Genomic DNA, 15,427 nt, shown 5'->3' with positions numbered 1-15,427 from the left:
AGTCCTTGATGATAAGATCTAGACCTCCTTAAGGGATTTCCAGAAAAAGACCCAGGTGTTTTGAGGATGTTCTTGAGGTTCTTGAGGAGGTTATGATCCATAAATAGGTTCCACAGGGTCTTGAGGAGGCTTCAGAGGTTCTTGGGGAAGTTGTGGAGGTCACAGTTGTCCAGACGTCCCTGAGGAGAAGACCTAGATGTCCTATAGGGTTCCAAAAGTCCCTGAAAAAGGTTCAGGGTTTTTGAGGAGGTTGTTAAGATCCCGAAGGGGTTCCAAGAGTTCTGGATGACATTCCAGGGGTTCTTGAGGTGGTTGTGGAGGTCACAGTAGTTCAGAAGTCCTAGAGGAGAAGATCTCTCCTCAGGGTCTACTGGACAACTGTGACCTCCACAACTTCCCCAAGGACCTCTGAAGCCTCCTTCAGACCCTGTGGAACCTATTTAAGTCCTGACGGTGTCTCCTCCCTCCTGACGGCGTCCCCACCCTCCTGACGGCGTCTCCTCCGTCCTGATGATGTCTCCTCCGTCCTGACGGCGTCTCCTCCGTCCTGACGGCATCCTGGCGGGATCCTGACGGGGTCTCCTCCGGCCTGACGCCGTCCGCTCCATCCTGAAGGCGTCTCCACCGTCCTGACGGTGTCTCCTCCCTCCTGACGGCGTCCCCACCCTCCTGACGGCGTCCCCACCCTCCTGACGGCGTCCCCATCCTCCTGACGGCGTCCCCTCCGGCCTGACGCTGTCCGCTCCATCCTGAAGGCGTCTCCACCGTCCTGACGGTGTCTCCTCCCTCCTGACGGCGTCTCCACCCTCCTGACGGTGTCTCCTCCCTCCTGAAGGCGTCCCCACCGTCCTGACGGCGTCTCCTCCGTCCTGACGGCGTCCCCTCCGTCCTGACGGGCGTCTCCTCTATCCTGACGGCGTCCCCTCCGTCCTGACGGCGTCTCCACCGTCCTGACGGCGTCTCCTCCGTCCTGACGGCATCTCCTCCGGCCTGACGGCGTCCCCTCCGTCCTGACGGCGTCCCCACCGTCCTAACGGTGTCTCCTCCGTCCTGACGGCATCCTGGCGGCGTCCTGCGGGTGAGCGGCTTACATAAGCGCTCTGTTCCAGAGTATTATTCTCCAAACGTGGCCTTAATCCTCTCTGTGGGACACGAGTCTCCCTGAGGTGGATCTGTGATCTGTGAGGAGGCGTGATGCTGCTGCACGCCCACGCCTCCTCTCCTCCTCCCCCCCTCATCCTCCTCTTCTCCTCTCCTCTCCTCCTCTTCCTCTCCTCCTCTCTTCCTCCTCTCCTCCTCCTCTTCCTCCTCCCCTCATTCTCCCTTTTCTCCTCCTCTCTTCCTCCTCCTCCTCCTCTCCCTCCTCTTCCTCCTCCTCCTCCACTGTTCCTCCTCCTCTTCCTCCATCTCCTCCTCTCCCTCCTCCTCCTCCTCTCTTCCTCCTCCTCCTCCTCCTCCTCCTCTCTTCCTCCTTCTCCTCCTCCCCTCCTCATCAGAGTAAATCCAAACCGACATGTTGATTCACGTTGATTCATGTTTTCAAATGTTCAGTGGGACAGAAAAGAGGCTGCTGGAGTTTCCCCGTCTCTCCCTCGCCGTCTCCTCACAGGACGCCGGCGCCCAGCGCCTAAACCAGCGTTCACTGCCAAAACCAGCGCTCTGAGTCTGAACGCCGCGTCCTGGACGGACTGATGAGCAGCAGCGGCGTTGATGAGTCCGTCCCCCCGGGGACAGAGGGCGCAGCAGCGAGGTCCACCTGTCAGCTCGTCTCCGCTCCAGGATTTCCTTTTCCACGCCGGGTCGAGGTCCAGATGAGGACGGGGTCCAGATGAGGACGGGGTCCAGATGAGGACAAGGTCCAGCTGCGGTCAGGTCAAGATGAGGTCAATATGCGGACTGGGTCCAGATGAGGACGCGGGGGTCCAGATGAGGACAAGGTTCAGATAAAGGCTGTGTTCAGATGCAGACTAGGTCCAGACGAGGTCCAGATACAGCTGGGTCTAGATTAGGACGGGGTCCAGATGGGGACAAGGTCCAGCTGCGGTCAGGTCCAGATGAGGTCAATATGCGGACTGGGTCCAGATGAGGATGCGGGGGTCCAGTAGACGACGGGGTCCAGACGCGGACTAGGTCCAGATGAGGATGGCAGGGTCCAGTAGACGACGGGGTACAGATGAGGACTAGGTCCAGACGAGGACGGTGCTGTAACGCAACAAATTCTTGGCCTTTCCTTCCATCCCTGAATCCGGCGTGACACTGCAGCTGCAGGGCGCAGATCGGCCTGTGGGGGGCGCTGTGGGCTCGTGATGCCATGGGCTTGTGGCGCCCTGGGCTCCTGGCGCCATCGTCCGTGTTGTTGTCAGTGGCAGTCAGTGACCTTCTCTGACTCTGTGCTGCTGTGAAATCACATCAGACTCATGACAACAAATCAAACAACACGTGTGACGGCCAGAGCCAACGCCACGCCGCCACCATCCCTGTGACCGTGACCGTGACCGTCAACGCGGTGACGAGGGCGGTGACGCAGCAGCCGGCGGGCCTCATGACCTCGAGCAGCTGAGAGTGACGGAGAGATGAACGTGTGTGTGTGAAGAGACACAGCGTTTCAATCACAAACATGGACTTTTGTTTTTATGATTACAGGAACAGGAACTTTATTTTGAAGGCTCCACAGGAACAGCCCCTGGTTTCCAATAGCAACCGTTTAAACAGGTAAAGAATAAAGAAAATGCCCCAAAATGAAATAATATTGAGTCATCAGCGAACACTAAACCATGGGAATGTAAGTAACAGTGTGTGATGTGATGCTCGGCTCTAATCTGAGGGAGATTACAGATAATCTGAGTGTGACGTCACACAGGAAACAATCTGTCACCGCGCTCTTATTCTGAAAGGGTCAGCGTCAGGAAGGAGCTGCCAACATGAAAACGGACAAATTTTAAATCTGAACTTTTTTGTTACAATATTCCGACTTTAGTCCGGACCGGTTTGGACCGGACCGGACCGGTTTGGACCAGTGCAGTCCAAACCGGTTCGGTCCGGTCCAGTTTGAACCGGTCTGGTCCAGTCTAAACAGGTCCGGTCTGGCTTTTACAGCTCTGACCCATGAGACTGCTGCACCAACAAGACCTGCAGGGACCCTGTAGACTGCTACACCAACAAGACCTGCAGGGACCCTGGAGACTGCTGCACCAACAAGACCTGCAGGGACCCTGGAGACTGCTGCACCAACAAGACCTGCAGGGACCCTGGAGACTGCTGCACCAACAAGACCTGCAGGGACCCTGGAGACTGCTGCACCAACAAGACCCGCAGACACCCTGGAGACTGCTGCACCAACAAGACCTGCAGGGACCCTGGAGACTGCTGCACCAACAAGACCCGCAGACACCCTGGAGACTGCTGCACCAACAAGACCTGCAGGGACCCTGGAGACTGCTGCACCAACAAGACCCGCAGACACCCTGGAGACTGCTGCACCAACAAGACCTGCAGGGACCCTGGAGACTGCTGCACCAACAAGACCTGCAGGGACCCTGGAGACTGCTGCACCAACAAGACCCGCAGACACCCTGGAGACTGCTGCACCAACAAGACCTGCAGGGACCCTGGAGACTGCTGCACCAACAAGACCCGCAGACACCCTGGAGACTGCTGCACCAACAAGACCTGCAGGGACCCTGGAGACCTGCAGGGACCCTGTAGACCTGCAGGGACCCTGGAGACTGCTGCACCAACAAGACCTGCAGGGACCCTGGAGACTGCTGCACCAACAAGACCTGCAGGGACCCTGGAGACCTGCAGAGACCCTGGAGACTGCTGCACCAACAAGACCTGCAGGGACCCTGGAGACTGCTGCACCAACAAGACCTGCAGGGACCCTGTAGACCTGCAGGGACCCTGTAGACCTGCAGGGACCCTGGAGACTGCTGCACCAACAAGACCTGCAGGGACCCTGGAGACTGCTGCACCAACAAGACCTGCAGGGACCCTGGAGACTGCTGCACCAACAAGACCTGCAGGGACCCTGTAGACCTGCAGGGACCCTGGAGACCTGCAGGGACCCTGGAGACTGCTGCACCAACAAGACCTGCAGGGACCCTGGAGACTGCTGCACCAACAAGACCTGCAGAGACCCTGGAGACTGCTGCACCAACAAGACCTGCAGAGACCCTGGAGACCTGCAGAAACACTATAGACCTGCATTGAGACTTTTATACTTGCAAAGACACCAAGTCCAACAGAGATCCTTTAGACCTGCAGTGACATCAAGTCCAACAGAGATCCTTTAGACCTGCAGTGACATCAAGTCCAACAGAGTCCCTGTAGACCGGCAGAGACCCTATAGACCCACAGAGACCCTGTAGACCTGCAGAGACCCTGTAGACCTGCAGAGACCCTGTAGACCCGCAGAAACACTACAGACCTGCATAGAGACTTGTATACTTGCAAAGACACCCAGACAAGCAGGGACCCTGTAGACCTGCAGAGACCCTGATACTACAGAGACTGTATAGACCAGCAGAGCCTGTATACTTGCAAAGACACCAAGTCCCACACAAACCTTGTAGACTCACAGAGACATGAAGACCTGTAGGGACCCAGTAGACCCAAAGAGACTTGTATACTTGCAAAGACACCAAGTCCCATAGGGACCCTGCAGACCTGCAGAGACATCAGCCCAACAGAGTCCCTGTAGACCGGCAGAGACCTGTATACTTGCAAAGCAACCAAGACCCACAGTGACATGAAGACCCGCAGGGACCCTGTAAACCTGCGGGGACCCTGTAGACCTGTGGAGACCCTGTAGACCTGCAGGGACCCTGTAGATCCACAGAGACCCTGTAGACCTGCAGGGTCCCTGTAGACCTGCAGAGACCCTGTAGACCTGAAGGGACCCTGTAGACCTGCAGAGACCCTGTAGACCTGAAGGGACCCTGTAGACCCGCAGGGACCTTGTAGATCTGCAGAGACCCTGTAGACCTGCAGGGTCCCTGTAGACCTGCAGAGAGCCTGTAGACCTGCAGGGTCCCTGTAGACCTGCAGAGAGCCTGTAGACCTGCAGAGAGCCTGTAGACCTGCAGAGAGCCTGTAGACCTGCAGGGACCTTGTAGATCTGCAGAGACCCTGTAGACCTGCAGGGTCCCTGTAGACCTGCAGAGACCCTGTAGACCTGCAGGGTCCCTGTAGACCTGCAGAGAGCCTGTAGACCTGAAGGGACCCTGTAGACCTGCAGGGTCCCTGTGGATCAGGACTCAGTGTTTTGATGCAGAAAAGAAGCGGTCTACCTGTTGTTCCTTTAGGCAAGGCATCACACGCAACACACACACACACACACACACACACACACACACACACACACACACACACACACACACACACACACACACACACACACACACACACACACACACACACACACACTCTACACGCGCTAAATCCCTCACAAGGTCAAGATGGAGCGGGTGGTGTTCCGGGTTAAACCGTTTCCACAGAAATATTAAATAAATAAATATTAATAATTGTATTAAAGATGAGTGACGTCCTTACCGTACACGCCCTGGCCGTGCACGCCCTGCAGGACGCCGGTAAACAGCCACAGGAGACCGAACACTGAACCCATCTTCACATCCTCCTGCGGCCGCCTCGCTGCTTCTCTCTCCCCGGGGATGAGGTCGTCAGATCGGCTCCCCGCAGCTGCTGCAGCCGCTCCTCCCTCCTCCTCCTCCGGCGTCCCTCCGCTCGGAATCCGGCCCAGTGACCGGTGCTCATCCACAAATCCAAACCGCGTCCCCCACCGGCAGCCCGCCACCACCCCTCCAGACCCCGGTCAGACCTGACAGGGAGGTCCGGTTCTTCTCATACCCGTGAGGAACAGCGGAGAACCGGGGGGACCGTCCGGGAGCAGCGCCGTGCCTCAGCCGCGTCTCCTTGGTGGTGACATTGTCGAAAAAAGGTTCAAATTCAGGAGGAAACTCGACAGAATCCCGTTCACAGGTCCCCGCTGCGCCTCCGCCGGGTCCACCGGGCTCCTTGTCCGTTAGTCGGTACCGGAGTCACATCCATCTTCGTCCCGGTGAGGTGCTGCTGTCAGCGGCTCTCCTCGGCCCGTCAGGCCGGTCAGCAGAGGCGGAGAGTCGGGTCCGTGATGCCGCTTGTGCCGCTCTGAGCTCCGGAGCAGATGATGAAGCGGTCAGTCCGGTCGACTCGGTGGATTTTACCGGTGAGAGACGTCACAGAGCGAACCGGTGAAGCCCGCCACACCGGGGCACTGCATCCGGGAGGGGATTTTCAAAATAAAACAAAGTGGGAAAAAATGGTGCAGTATTTTAATTGATTCTGATTCACAACACAACAAAGACACCAAACAACCACAAAGAGACACAAAACAACTACAAAGAGACACAAAACAACCACAAAGAGACACAAAACAACTACAAAGAGACACAAAACAACCACAAAAAGACACAAAACAACCACAAAGAGACACAAAACAACTACAGAGACACAAAACAACCACAAAGAGACACGAAACAACTACAAAGAGACACAAAACAACTACAAAGAGACACAAAACAACCACAAAGACACAAAACAACTACAGAGACACAAAACAACTACAAAGAGACACAAAACAACTACAAAGAGACAAAAAACAACCACAAAGACACAAAACAACTACAGAGACACAAAATAACTACAGAGACACAAAACAACTACAAAGACACAAATCAACCACAAAGAGACACAAAACAACCACAAAGAGACACAAAATAACTACAAAGAGACACAAAACTACAAAGAGACAAAACAACCACAAAGAGACACAAAACAACTACAAAGAGACACAAAACAACTACAAAGACACAAAATAACTACAAAGACACAAAACAACTACAAAGAGACACAAAACAACTAGAGACACAAAACAACTACAAAGAGACACAAAACAACTACAAAGACACAAAACAACTACAAAGAGACACAAAACAACCATAAAGAGACACAAAACAACCACAAAGAGACACAAAACAACCATAAAGAGACACAAAACAACCACAAGGAGACACCAAACAACTACAAAGAGACACAAAACAACTACAGAGACACAAAACAACCGCAAAGAGACACAAAACTACAAAGAGACAAAACAACCACAAAGTGACACAAAACAACTACAAAGAGACACTAAACAACCACAAGGAGACACAAAACAACTACAAAGAGACACAAAACAACTACAAAGAGACAAAACAACCACAAAGAGACACAAAACAACCACAAAGAGACACAAAACAACTACAAAGAGACACAAAACCACAAAGAGACACTAAACAACCACAAAGAGACACAAAACAACTACAAAGAGACACAAAACAACTACAAAGACACAAAACAACCACAAAGAGACACAAAACAACCACAAAGAGACACAAAACAACTACAAAGAGACACAAAACCACAAAGAGACACTAAACAACCACAAAGAGACACAAAACAACTACAAAGAGACACAAAACCACAAAGAGACACTAAACAACCACAAAGACACACAAAACAACCACAAAGAGACAAAAAAAACTACAAAGACACAAAAATACTACAAAGACACAAAATAACTACAAAGAGACACAAAACTACAAAGAGAAAAAACAACCACAAAGAGACACAAAACAACTACAAAGAGACACAAAACAACTACAAAGACACAAAATAACTACAAAGACACAAAACAACTACAAAGAGACACAAAACAACTAGAGACACAAAACAACTACAAAGAGACACAAAACAACTACAAAGACACAAAACAACTACAAAGAGACACAAAACAACCATAAAGAGACACAAAACAACCACAAAGAGACACAAAACAACCATAAAGAGACACAAAACAACCACAAGGAGACACCAAACAACTACAAAGAGACACAAAACAACTACAGAGACACAAAACAACCGCAAAGAGACACAAAACTACAAAGAGACAAAACAACCACAAAGTGACACAAAACAACTACAAAGAGACACTAAACAACCACAAGGAGACACAAAACAACTACAAAGAGACACAAAACAACTACAAAGAGACAAAACAACCACAAAGAGACACAAAACAACCACAGAGACACAAAACAACTACAAAGAGACACAAAACCACAAAGAGACACTAAACAACCACAAAGAGACACAAAACAACTACAAAGAGACACAAAACAACCACAAAGAGACAAAAAAACTACAAAGACACAAAAATACTACAGAGACACAAAACAACTACAAAGAGACACAAGACAACTACAGAGACACAAAACCACAAAGAGACAAAACAATAGTTTGATTTTATTCATTTTTCATGAGTTACAGTCGTTTATATTTAATAACGTTCTTTCTGAGAAGTTTTGACATTTAAAGGTTGAAATTTGCATCAAAGAATAAAATAAAATGAGACAAATAACAATAAAAACTGTGTCTGTGAACAAACACGTGACCCTGTTCCTTTATTTACTGTATAAAAACGTTTTTCCCACAAACGGAAACATTGGTGAATAGTTTATTAAAGTTTTAACCATTAAAATCCATTATTTACATCCTCACCTTCCAAACTCCAGGCTTTTATTTTGACGAGTGGCTTCCGGTCTGTGCGTCACTCACCGGCGGGAGTTTGACGTTAACGGAATCTGCCGCGCGAAACCGCTCACGAGCCTGTGAATTCTGACGTCCTCACGGGACCGGAGGAGCCCGTGGGCGGCACGCGCGGGGAGAGGACAGCGCGAGCCCTCACTGCGCACGTGTGATGCTCTGTCCTAAAGTGTAGGAGCATAAACGTGTGTTAAAGTGTCCTCTAGGAGCCTAAACGTGTGCTAAAGTGTCCTCTAGGAGCATAAACGTTTGTTAAAGTGTCCTCTAGGAGCATAAACGTGTGTTAAAGTGTCCTCTAGAAGCATAAACGTGTGCTAAAGTGTCCTCTAGGAGCATAAACGTGTGTTAAAGTGTCCTCTAGGAGCATAAACGTGTGTTAAAGTGTCCTCTAGGAGCATAAACGTGTGTTAAAGTGTCCTCTAGGAGCATAAACGTGTGTTAAAGTGTCCTCTAGGAGCATAAACGTGTGTTAAAGTGTTCTCTAGGAGCATAAACATGTGCTAAAGTGTCCTCTAGGAGCATAAACGTGTGTTAAAGTGTCCTCTGGGAGCATAAACGTGTGTTAAAGTGTCCTCTAGGAGCATAAACGTGTGCTAAAGTGTCCTCTAGGAGCATAAACGTGTGTTAAAGTGTCCTCTAGGAGCATAAACGTGTGTTAAAGTGTCCTCTAGGAGCATAAACGTGTGTTAAAGTGTCCTCTAGGAGCATAAACATGTGTTAAAGTGTCCTCTAGGAGCATAAACGTGTGCTAAAGTGTCCTCTAGGAGCATAAACGTGTGCTAAAGTGTCCTCTAGGAGCATAAACGTGTGTTAAAGTGTCCTCTAGGAGCATAAACGTGTGTTAAAGTGTCCTCTAGGAGCATAAACGTGTGCTAAAGTGTCCTCTAGGAGCATAAACGTGTGTTAAAGTGTCCTCTAGGAGCATAAACGTGTGTTAAAGTGTCCTCTAGGAGCATAAACATGTGTTAAAGTGTCCTCTAGGAGCATAAACGTGTGCTAAAGTGTCCTCTAGGAGCATAAACGTGTGCTAAAGTGTCCTCTAGGAGCATAAACGTGTGTTAAAGTGTCCTCTAGGAGCATAAACGTGTGTTAAAGTGTCCTCTAGAAGCATAAACATGTGTTAAAGTGTCCTCTAGGAGCATAAACGTGTGTTAAAGTGTCCTCTAGGAGCATAAACGTGTGTTAAAGTGTCCTCTAGGAGCATAAACATGTGTTAAAGTGTCCTCTAGGAGCATAAACGTGTGCTAAAGTGTCCTCTAGGAGCATAAACGTGTGTTAAAGTGTCCTCTAGGAGCATAAACGTGTGTTAAAGTGTCCTCTGGGAGCATAAACGTGTGTTAAAGTGTCCTCTAGGAGCATAAATGTGTGCTAAAGTGTCCTCTAGGAGCATAAACGTGTGTTAAAGTGTCCTCTAGGAGCATAAACGTGTGTTAAAGTGTCCTCTAGGAGCATAAACGTGTGTTAAAGTGTCCTCTAGGAGCATAAACGTGTGTTAAAGTGTCCTCTAGGAGCACAAACGTGTGCTAAAGTGTCCTCTAGGAGCATAAACGTGTGCTAAAGTGTCCTCTAGGAGCATAAACGTGTGTTAAAGTGTCCTCTAGGAGCATAAACGTGTGTTAAAGTGTCCTCTAGGAGCATAAACGTGTGCTAAAGTGTCCTCTAGGAGCATAAACGTGTGCTAAAGTGTCCTCTAGGAGCATAAACGTGTGCTAAAGTGTCCTCTAGGAGCATAAACGTGTGCTAAAGTGTCCTCTAGGAGCATAAACGTGTGTTAAAGTGTCCTCTAGGAGCATAAACGTGTGCTAAAGTGTCCTCTAGGAGCATAAACGTGTGTTAAAGTGTCCTCTAGGAGCATAAACGTGTGTTAAAGTGTCCTCTAGGAGCATAAACATGTGTTAAAGTGTCCTCTAGGAGCATAAACGTGTGCTAAAGTGTCCTCTAGGAGCATAAACGTGTGCTAAAGTGTCCTCTAGGAGCATAAACGTGTGTTAAAGTGTCCTCTAGGAGCATAAACGTGTGTTAAAGTGTCCTCTAGGAGCATAAACGTGTGCTAAAGTGTCCTCTAGGAACATAAACGTGTGTTAAAGTGTCCTCTAGGAGCATAAACGTGTGTTAAAGTGTCCTCTAGGAGCATAAACGTGTGCTAAAGTGTCCTCTAGGAACATAAACGTGTGTTAAAGTGTCCTCTAGGAGCATAAACGTGTGCTAAAGTGTCCTCTAGGAACATAAACGTGTGTTAAAGTGTCCTCTAGGAGCATAAACGTGTGTTAAAGTGTCCTCTAGGAGACTAAACGTGTGTTAAAGTGTCCTCTAGGAGCATAAACGTGTGCTAAAGTGTCCTCTAGGAGCATAAACATGTGCTAAAGTGTCCTCTTGGAGCATAAACGTGTGTTAAAGTGTCCTCTAGGAGCATAAACGTGTGTTAAAGTGTCCTCTAGGAGCCTAAACGTGTGTTAAAGTGTCCTCTAGGAGCATAAACGTGTGCTAAAGTGTCCTCTAGGAGCATAAACGTGTGTTTAAGTGTCCTCTAGGAGCATAAACGTGTGTTAAAGTGTCCTCTAGGAGCATAAACGTGTGCTAAAGTGTCCTCTAGGAGCCTAAACGTGTGTTAAAGTGTCCTCTAGGAGCATAAACGTGTGCTAAAGTGTCCTCTAGGAGCCTAAACGTGTGTTAAAGTGTCCTCTAGGAGCATAAACGTGTGCTAAAGTGTCCTCTAGGAGCATTAACGTGTGTTAAAGTGTCCTCTAGGAGCATAAACGTGTGTTAAAGTGTCCTCTAGGAGCATAAACATGTGTTAAAGTGTCCTCTAGGAGCATAAACGTGTGCTAAAGTGTCCTCTAGGAGCATAAACGTGTGCTAAAGTGTCCTCTAGGAACATAAACGTGTGTTAAAGTGTCCTCTAGGAGCATAAACGTGTGTTAAAGTGTCCTCTAGGAGCATAAACGTGTGCTAAAGTGTCCTCTAGGAACATAAACGTGTGTTAAAGTGTCCTCTAGGAGCATAAACGTGTGCTAAAGTGTCCTCTAGGAACATAAACGTGTGTTAAAGTGTCCTCTAGGAGCATAAACGTGTGTTAAAGTGTCCTCTAGGAGACTAAACGTGTGTTAAAGTGTCCTCTAGGAGCATAAACGTGTGCTAAAGTGTCCTCTAGGAGCATAAACATGTGCTAAAGTGTCCTCTTGGAGCATAAACGTGTGTTAAAGTGTCCTCTAGGAGCATAAACGTGTGTTAAAGTGTCCTCTAGGAGCATAAACGTGTGCTAAAGTGTCCTCTAGGAGCATAAACGTGTGTTTAAGTGTCCTCTAGGAGCCTAAACGTGTGTTAAAGTGTCCTCTAGGAGCATAAACGTGTGCTAAAGTGTCCTCTAGGAGCCTAAACGTGTGTTAAAGTGTCCTCTAGGAGCATAAACGTGTGCTAAAGTGTCCTCTAGGAGCCTAAACGTGTGTTAAAGTGTCCTCTAGGAGCATAAACGTGTGCTAAAGTGTCCTCTAGGAGCATAAACGTGTGTTAAAGTGTCCTCTAGGAGCATAAACGTGTGCTAAAGTGTCCTCTAGGAGCATAAACGTGTTAAAGTGTCCTCTAGGAGCATAAACGTGTGTTAAAGTGTCCTCTAGGAGCATAAACGTGTGCTAAAGTGTCCTCTAGAAGCATAAACGCGTGCTAAAGTGTCCTCTAGGAGCATAAACGTGTTAAAGTGTCCTCTAGGAGCATAAACGTGTGTTAAAGTGTCCTCTAGGAGCATAACGTGTGTTAAAGTGTCCTCTAGGAGCATAAACGTGTGTTAAAGTGTCCTCTAGGAGCATAAACGTGTGCTAAAGTGTCCTCTAGGAGCATAAACGTGTGCTAAAGTGTCCTCTAGGAGCATAAACGTGTGCTAAAGTGTCCTCTAGGAGCATAACGTGTGTTAAAGTGTCCTCTAGGAGCATAAACGTGTGTTAAAGTGTCCTCTAGGAGCATAAACGTGTGCTAAAGTGTCCTCTAGGAGCATAAACGTGTGCTAAAGTGTCCTCTAGGAGCATAAACGTGTGTTAAAGTGTCCTCTAGGAGCATAAACGTGTGCTAAAGTGTCCTCTAGGAGCATAAACGTGTGCTAAAGTGTCCTCTAGGAGCATAACGTGTGTTAAAGTGTCCTCTAGGAGCATAAACGTGTGTTAAAGTGTCCTCTAGGAGCATAAACGTGTGCTAAAGTGTCCTCTAGGAGCATAAACGTGTGCTAAAGTGTCCTCTAGGAGCATAAACGTGTGTTAAAGTGTCCTCTAGGAGCATAAACGTGTGCTAAAGTGTCCTCTAGGAGCATAAACGTGTGTTAAAGTGTCCTCTAGGAGCATAAACGTGTGCTAAAGTGTCCTCTAGGAGCATAAACGTGTGTTAAAGTGTCCTCTAGGAGCATAAACGTGTGCTAAAGTGTCCTCTAGGAGCATAAACGTGTGCTAAAGGTTCCTCTAGGAGTCTGTCTTCCTGGTGCAGTGGTTCTTCAGCACCATCTTCAGGGCGAAGTGTGAAGTGAATCATAAATTAATATTTTCATGAACAGGCAAAAGAGAGGCCCCCACTCCGTCCACAGTGACAAGACCCCCCCATTCAAAGAGTCCACTTTAATGTTTGGGGAGTCATTTTGTTTCTTTGTGCTCATTTTACCTCCATTTTAGTCTTTCTGCATCTTTTTGTGGTGGTTTTGTGTCACCCCTCTTTGAGGATACATGGACTTATATTTGGTTCCAGTTCAGACCAGTTATCAGGATATTAGGTTTAACGCTCCTGGAGCCCAGGGTGGAACATCAGCACTGAACACACTCACACAAAATAAGGTTTTTATAAAAATGTATTCTCCGTCAACAACAAGAACAACATGACAACAATTCAGCACGCAAAATAAAATAAAAAGATTCCTGTGGTTCATGAGCTCAGTGTTTTATTTGGTTGGGCCCTTTAACTGTAGTGTCTCTGTCCTACCACACCGCAGGTCTGGGAGCTGAGTTCAGCCGTCCTGCGTCCTGTTACGGATCAAAACCTGGTTCTCTGGATCCGCTGGTCCAGCAGGTGTCTGCAGAGCCACCTGGTGCTGATCAGTGCTGGTGTCCTCTCTCTTTAGTGTCGCTGACGTCCTCTCTTCAAACATCAGGAGTCACCGAATCACATCCCCTCAAAACCCCTGACCTATAGAACAGACCACATTCACTCATTCAGTTACATTAACTGACTATAGATCATAAAGTCTTAGTTAAAATATATAACAAATATGATACGTCCAGACCTGATCCAGGACCAGAGGCTGGAGCTGCTGCCCCTGAGACCTGATCCAGGACCAGAGGCTGGAGCTGCTGCCCCTGAGACCTGATCCAGGATCAGAGGCTGGAGCTGCTGCCCCTGAGACCTGATCCAGGACCAGAGGCTGGAGCTGCTGCCCCTGAGACCTGATCCAGGACCAGAGGCTGGAGCTGCTGCCCCTGAGACCTGATCCAGGACCAGAGGCTGGAGCTGCTGCCCCTGAGACCTGATCCAGGATCAGAGGCTGGAGGTGAGAACATAAATGTGACCTATATATGGATTTAAATAAGCAAAAATATTTATTTATAATAATAAAATATATTATTATTATCACTATATCACTTGTAGATATTTTTACCAGTTCAACTCAAATGAAAATTCTCAAATAACTCAAATTAAACACTTTAGCATCAGTTCTTTGGCTAAAATCATGAAATTAAGCAATAAAATTAGTTTCTCCCGCCTTTTCCTCACACACGCGCGCGCGCGAGCACACACCCGATACATAAAATGAGATTTTTACCGCCTTTCCTCGCGCGCGCGCACGCACACACACACACACAGCTTAGCATTTTGTCTGAATTAGCCCACTCTATTAGCCGTTAGCTCTGTTGTTAGCTTAGTTCAATGCATATTCACACAGTATGAGGTATCACATTAGCATTAAGCAGCTAAATTAGCATTGGTGGCTAAATTAGCATTGGCGGCTAACACACAGGGAGCATTCTATTAGCGGTTTAGCAGCTATATTAGCATGGCGGCTAACACCACTTTCACTCGACGTTACTTTTGTCAAAATGCAAAATAAACTCACCGCCGGGCGCCTGTCGCCCCCCGGGAGCTCCGTGGGCTCGGCTCGCGGTGGACTCTGACCAGTTCACCCTGTTGTACCCACTTCTGGAGGTTTCTTCCCGGCAGAGCCTCCCTCCTGAGGCCGGACAGCGAGGCCTCTTCTCCCGCTCTAACCACCTCTCAGAGTGCCGTGCGCAACTGCAGCGTGACTGGCCCGTGACGTCATGACGCACCGCTCTGTGGCGAGTTAACCCCGGAAATGGCAGATAACCCTCACACACTCATTCACTCTGAATAACACACACACTACTTCTAGATTTTAGTCATTTTGCATCTTTTATCTGGAGATGATTCTGATCGACTGCTTCTCTGCGTATTTATATGTTTGTGTTTATTTTTCCCTGAAAAATCAATAAAAAAAAGTTTTTAAAAAACATAGAAATGTTATTTCAGCTCAAGAACAACTTTAAATAAATAAAACCACATTTTAAAACAAACAAAAGACACTTTGAACACTTTCACTTTTTATTTTGCTCTTGTTTTCACAGGATGATCACATGGCGGTTACCATGACGATCACATTCACATTTAACAGGAAACACGGAGGAAAAACATGAATTAAACGTTTTCAGATCAACGGACTGAAGCTCCATTCAGACGAGTGTGTGCGTGTGTGTGTGTGTGTGTGTGTGCGTGTGCGTGTGTGTGTGTGTGTGCGTGTGTG

General features: G+C 48.3%; 1 protein-coding gene across 1 annotated transcript in view; it reads right to left on the bottom strand.

The window, feature by feature from the left end:
• Positions 1–5,629, bottom strand: part of mdga2a (MAM domain containing glycosylphosphatidylinositol anchor 2a) — a gene marked incomplete at its 3' end in the record, with an annotated part of 43,258 nt that extends 37,629 nt beyond the window's left edge. The window contains exon 1 of the mRNA XM_083924473.1: positions 5,551–5,629. Coding sequence (XP_083780599.1) covers positions 5,551–5,623 — 73 coding nt within the window. The 5' untranslated portion in view covers positions 5,624–5,629. The remainder of the gene's footprint in view (positions 1–5,550) is intronic.
• Positions 5,630–15,427: the final 9,798 nt, after the last annotated feature.

This window comes from Echiichthys vipera (genome assembly GCF_963691815.1).
Source record: "Echiichthys vipera genome assembly, chromosome: 12".
NCBI lineage: Eukaryota > Metazoa > Chordata > Actinopteri > Perciformes > Trachinidae > Echiichthys > Echiichthys vipera.
This window is presented reverse-complemented; position numbering and strand designations above follow the sequence as displayed.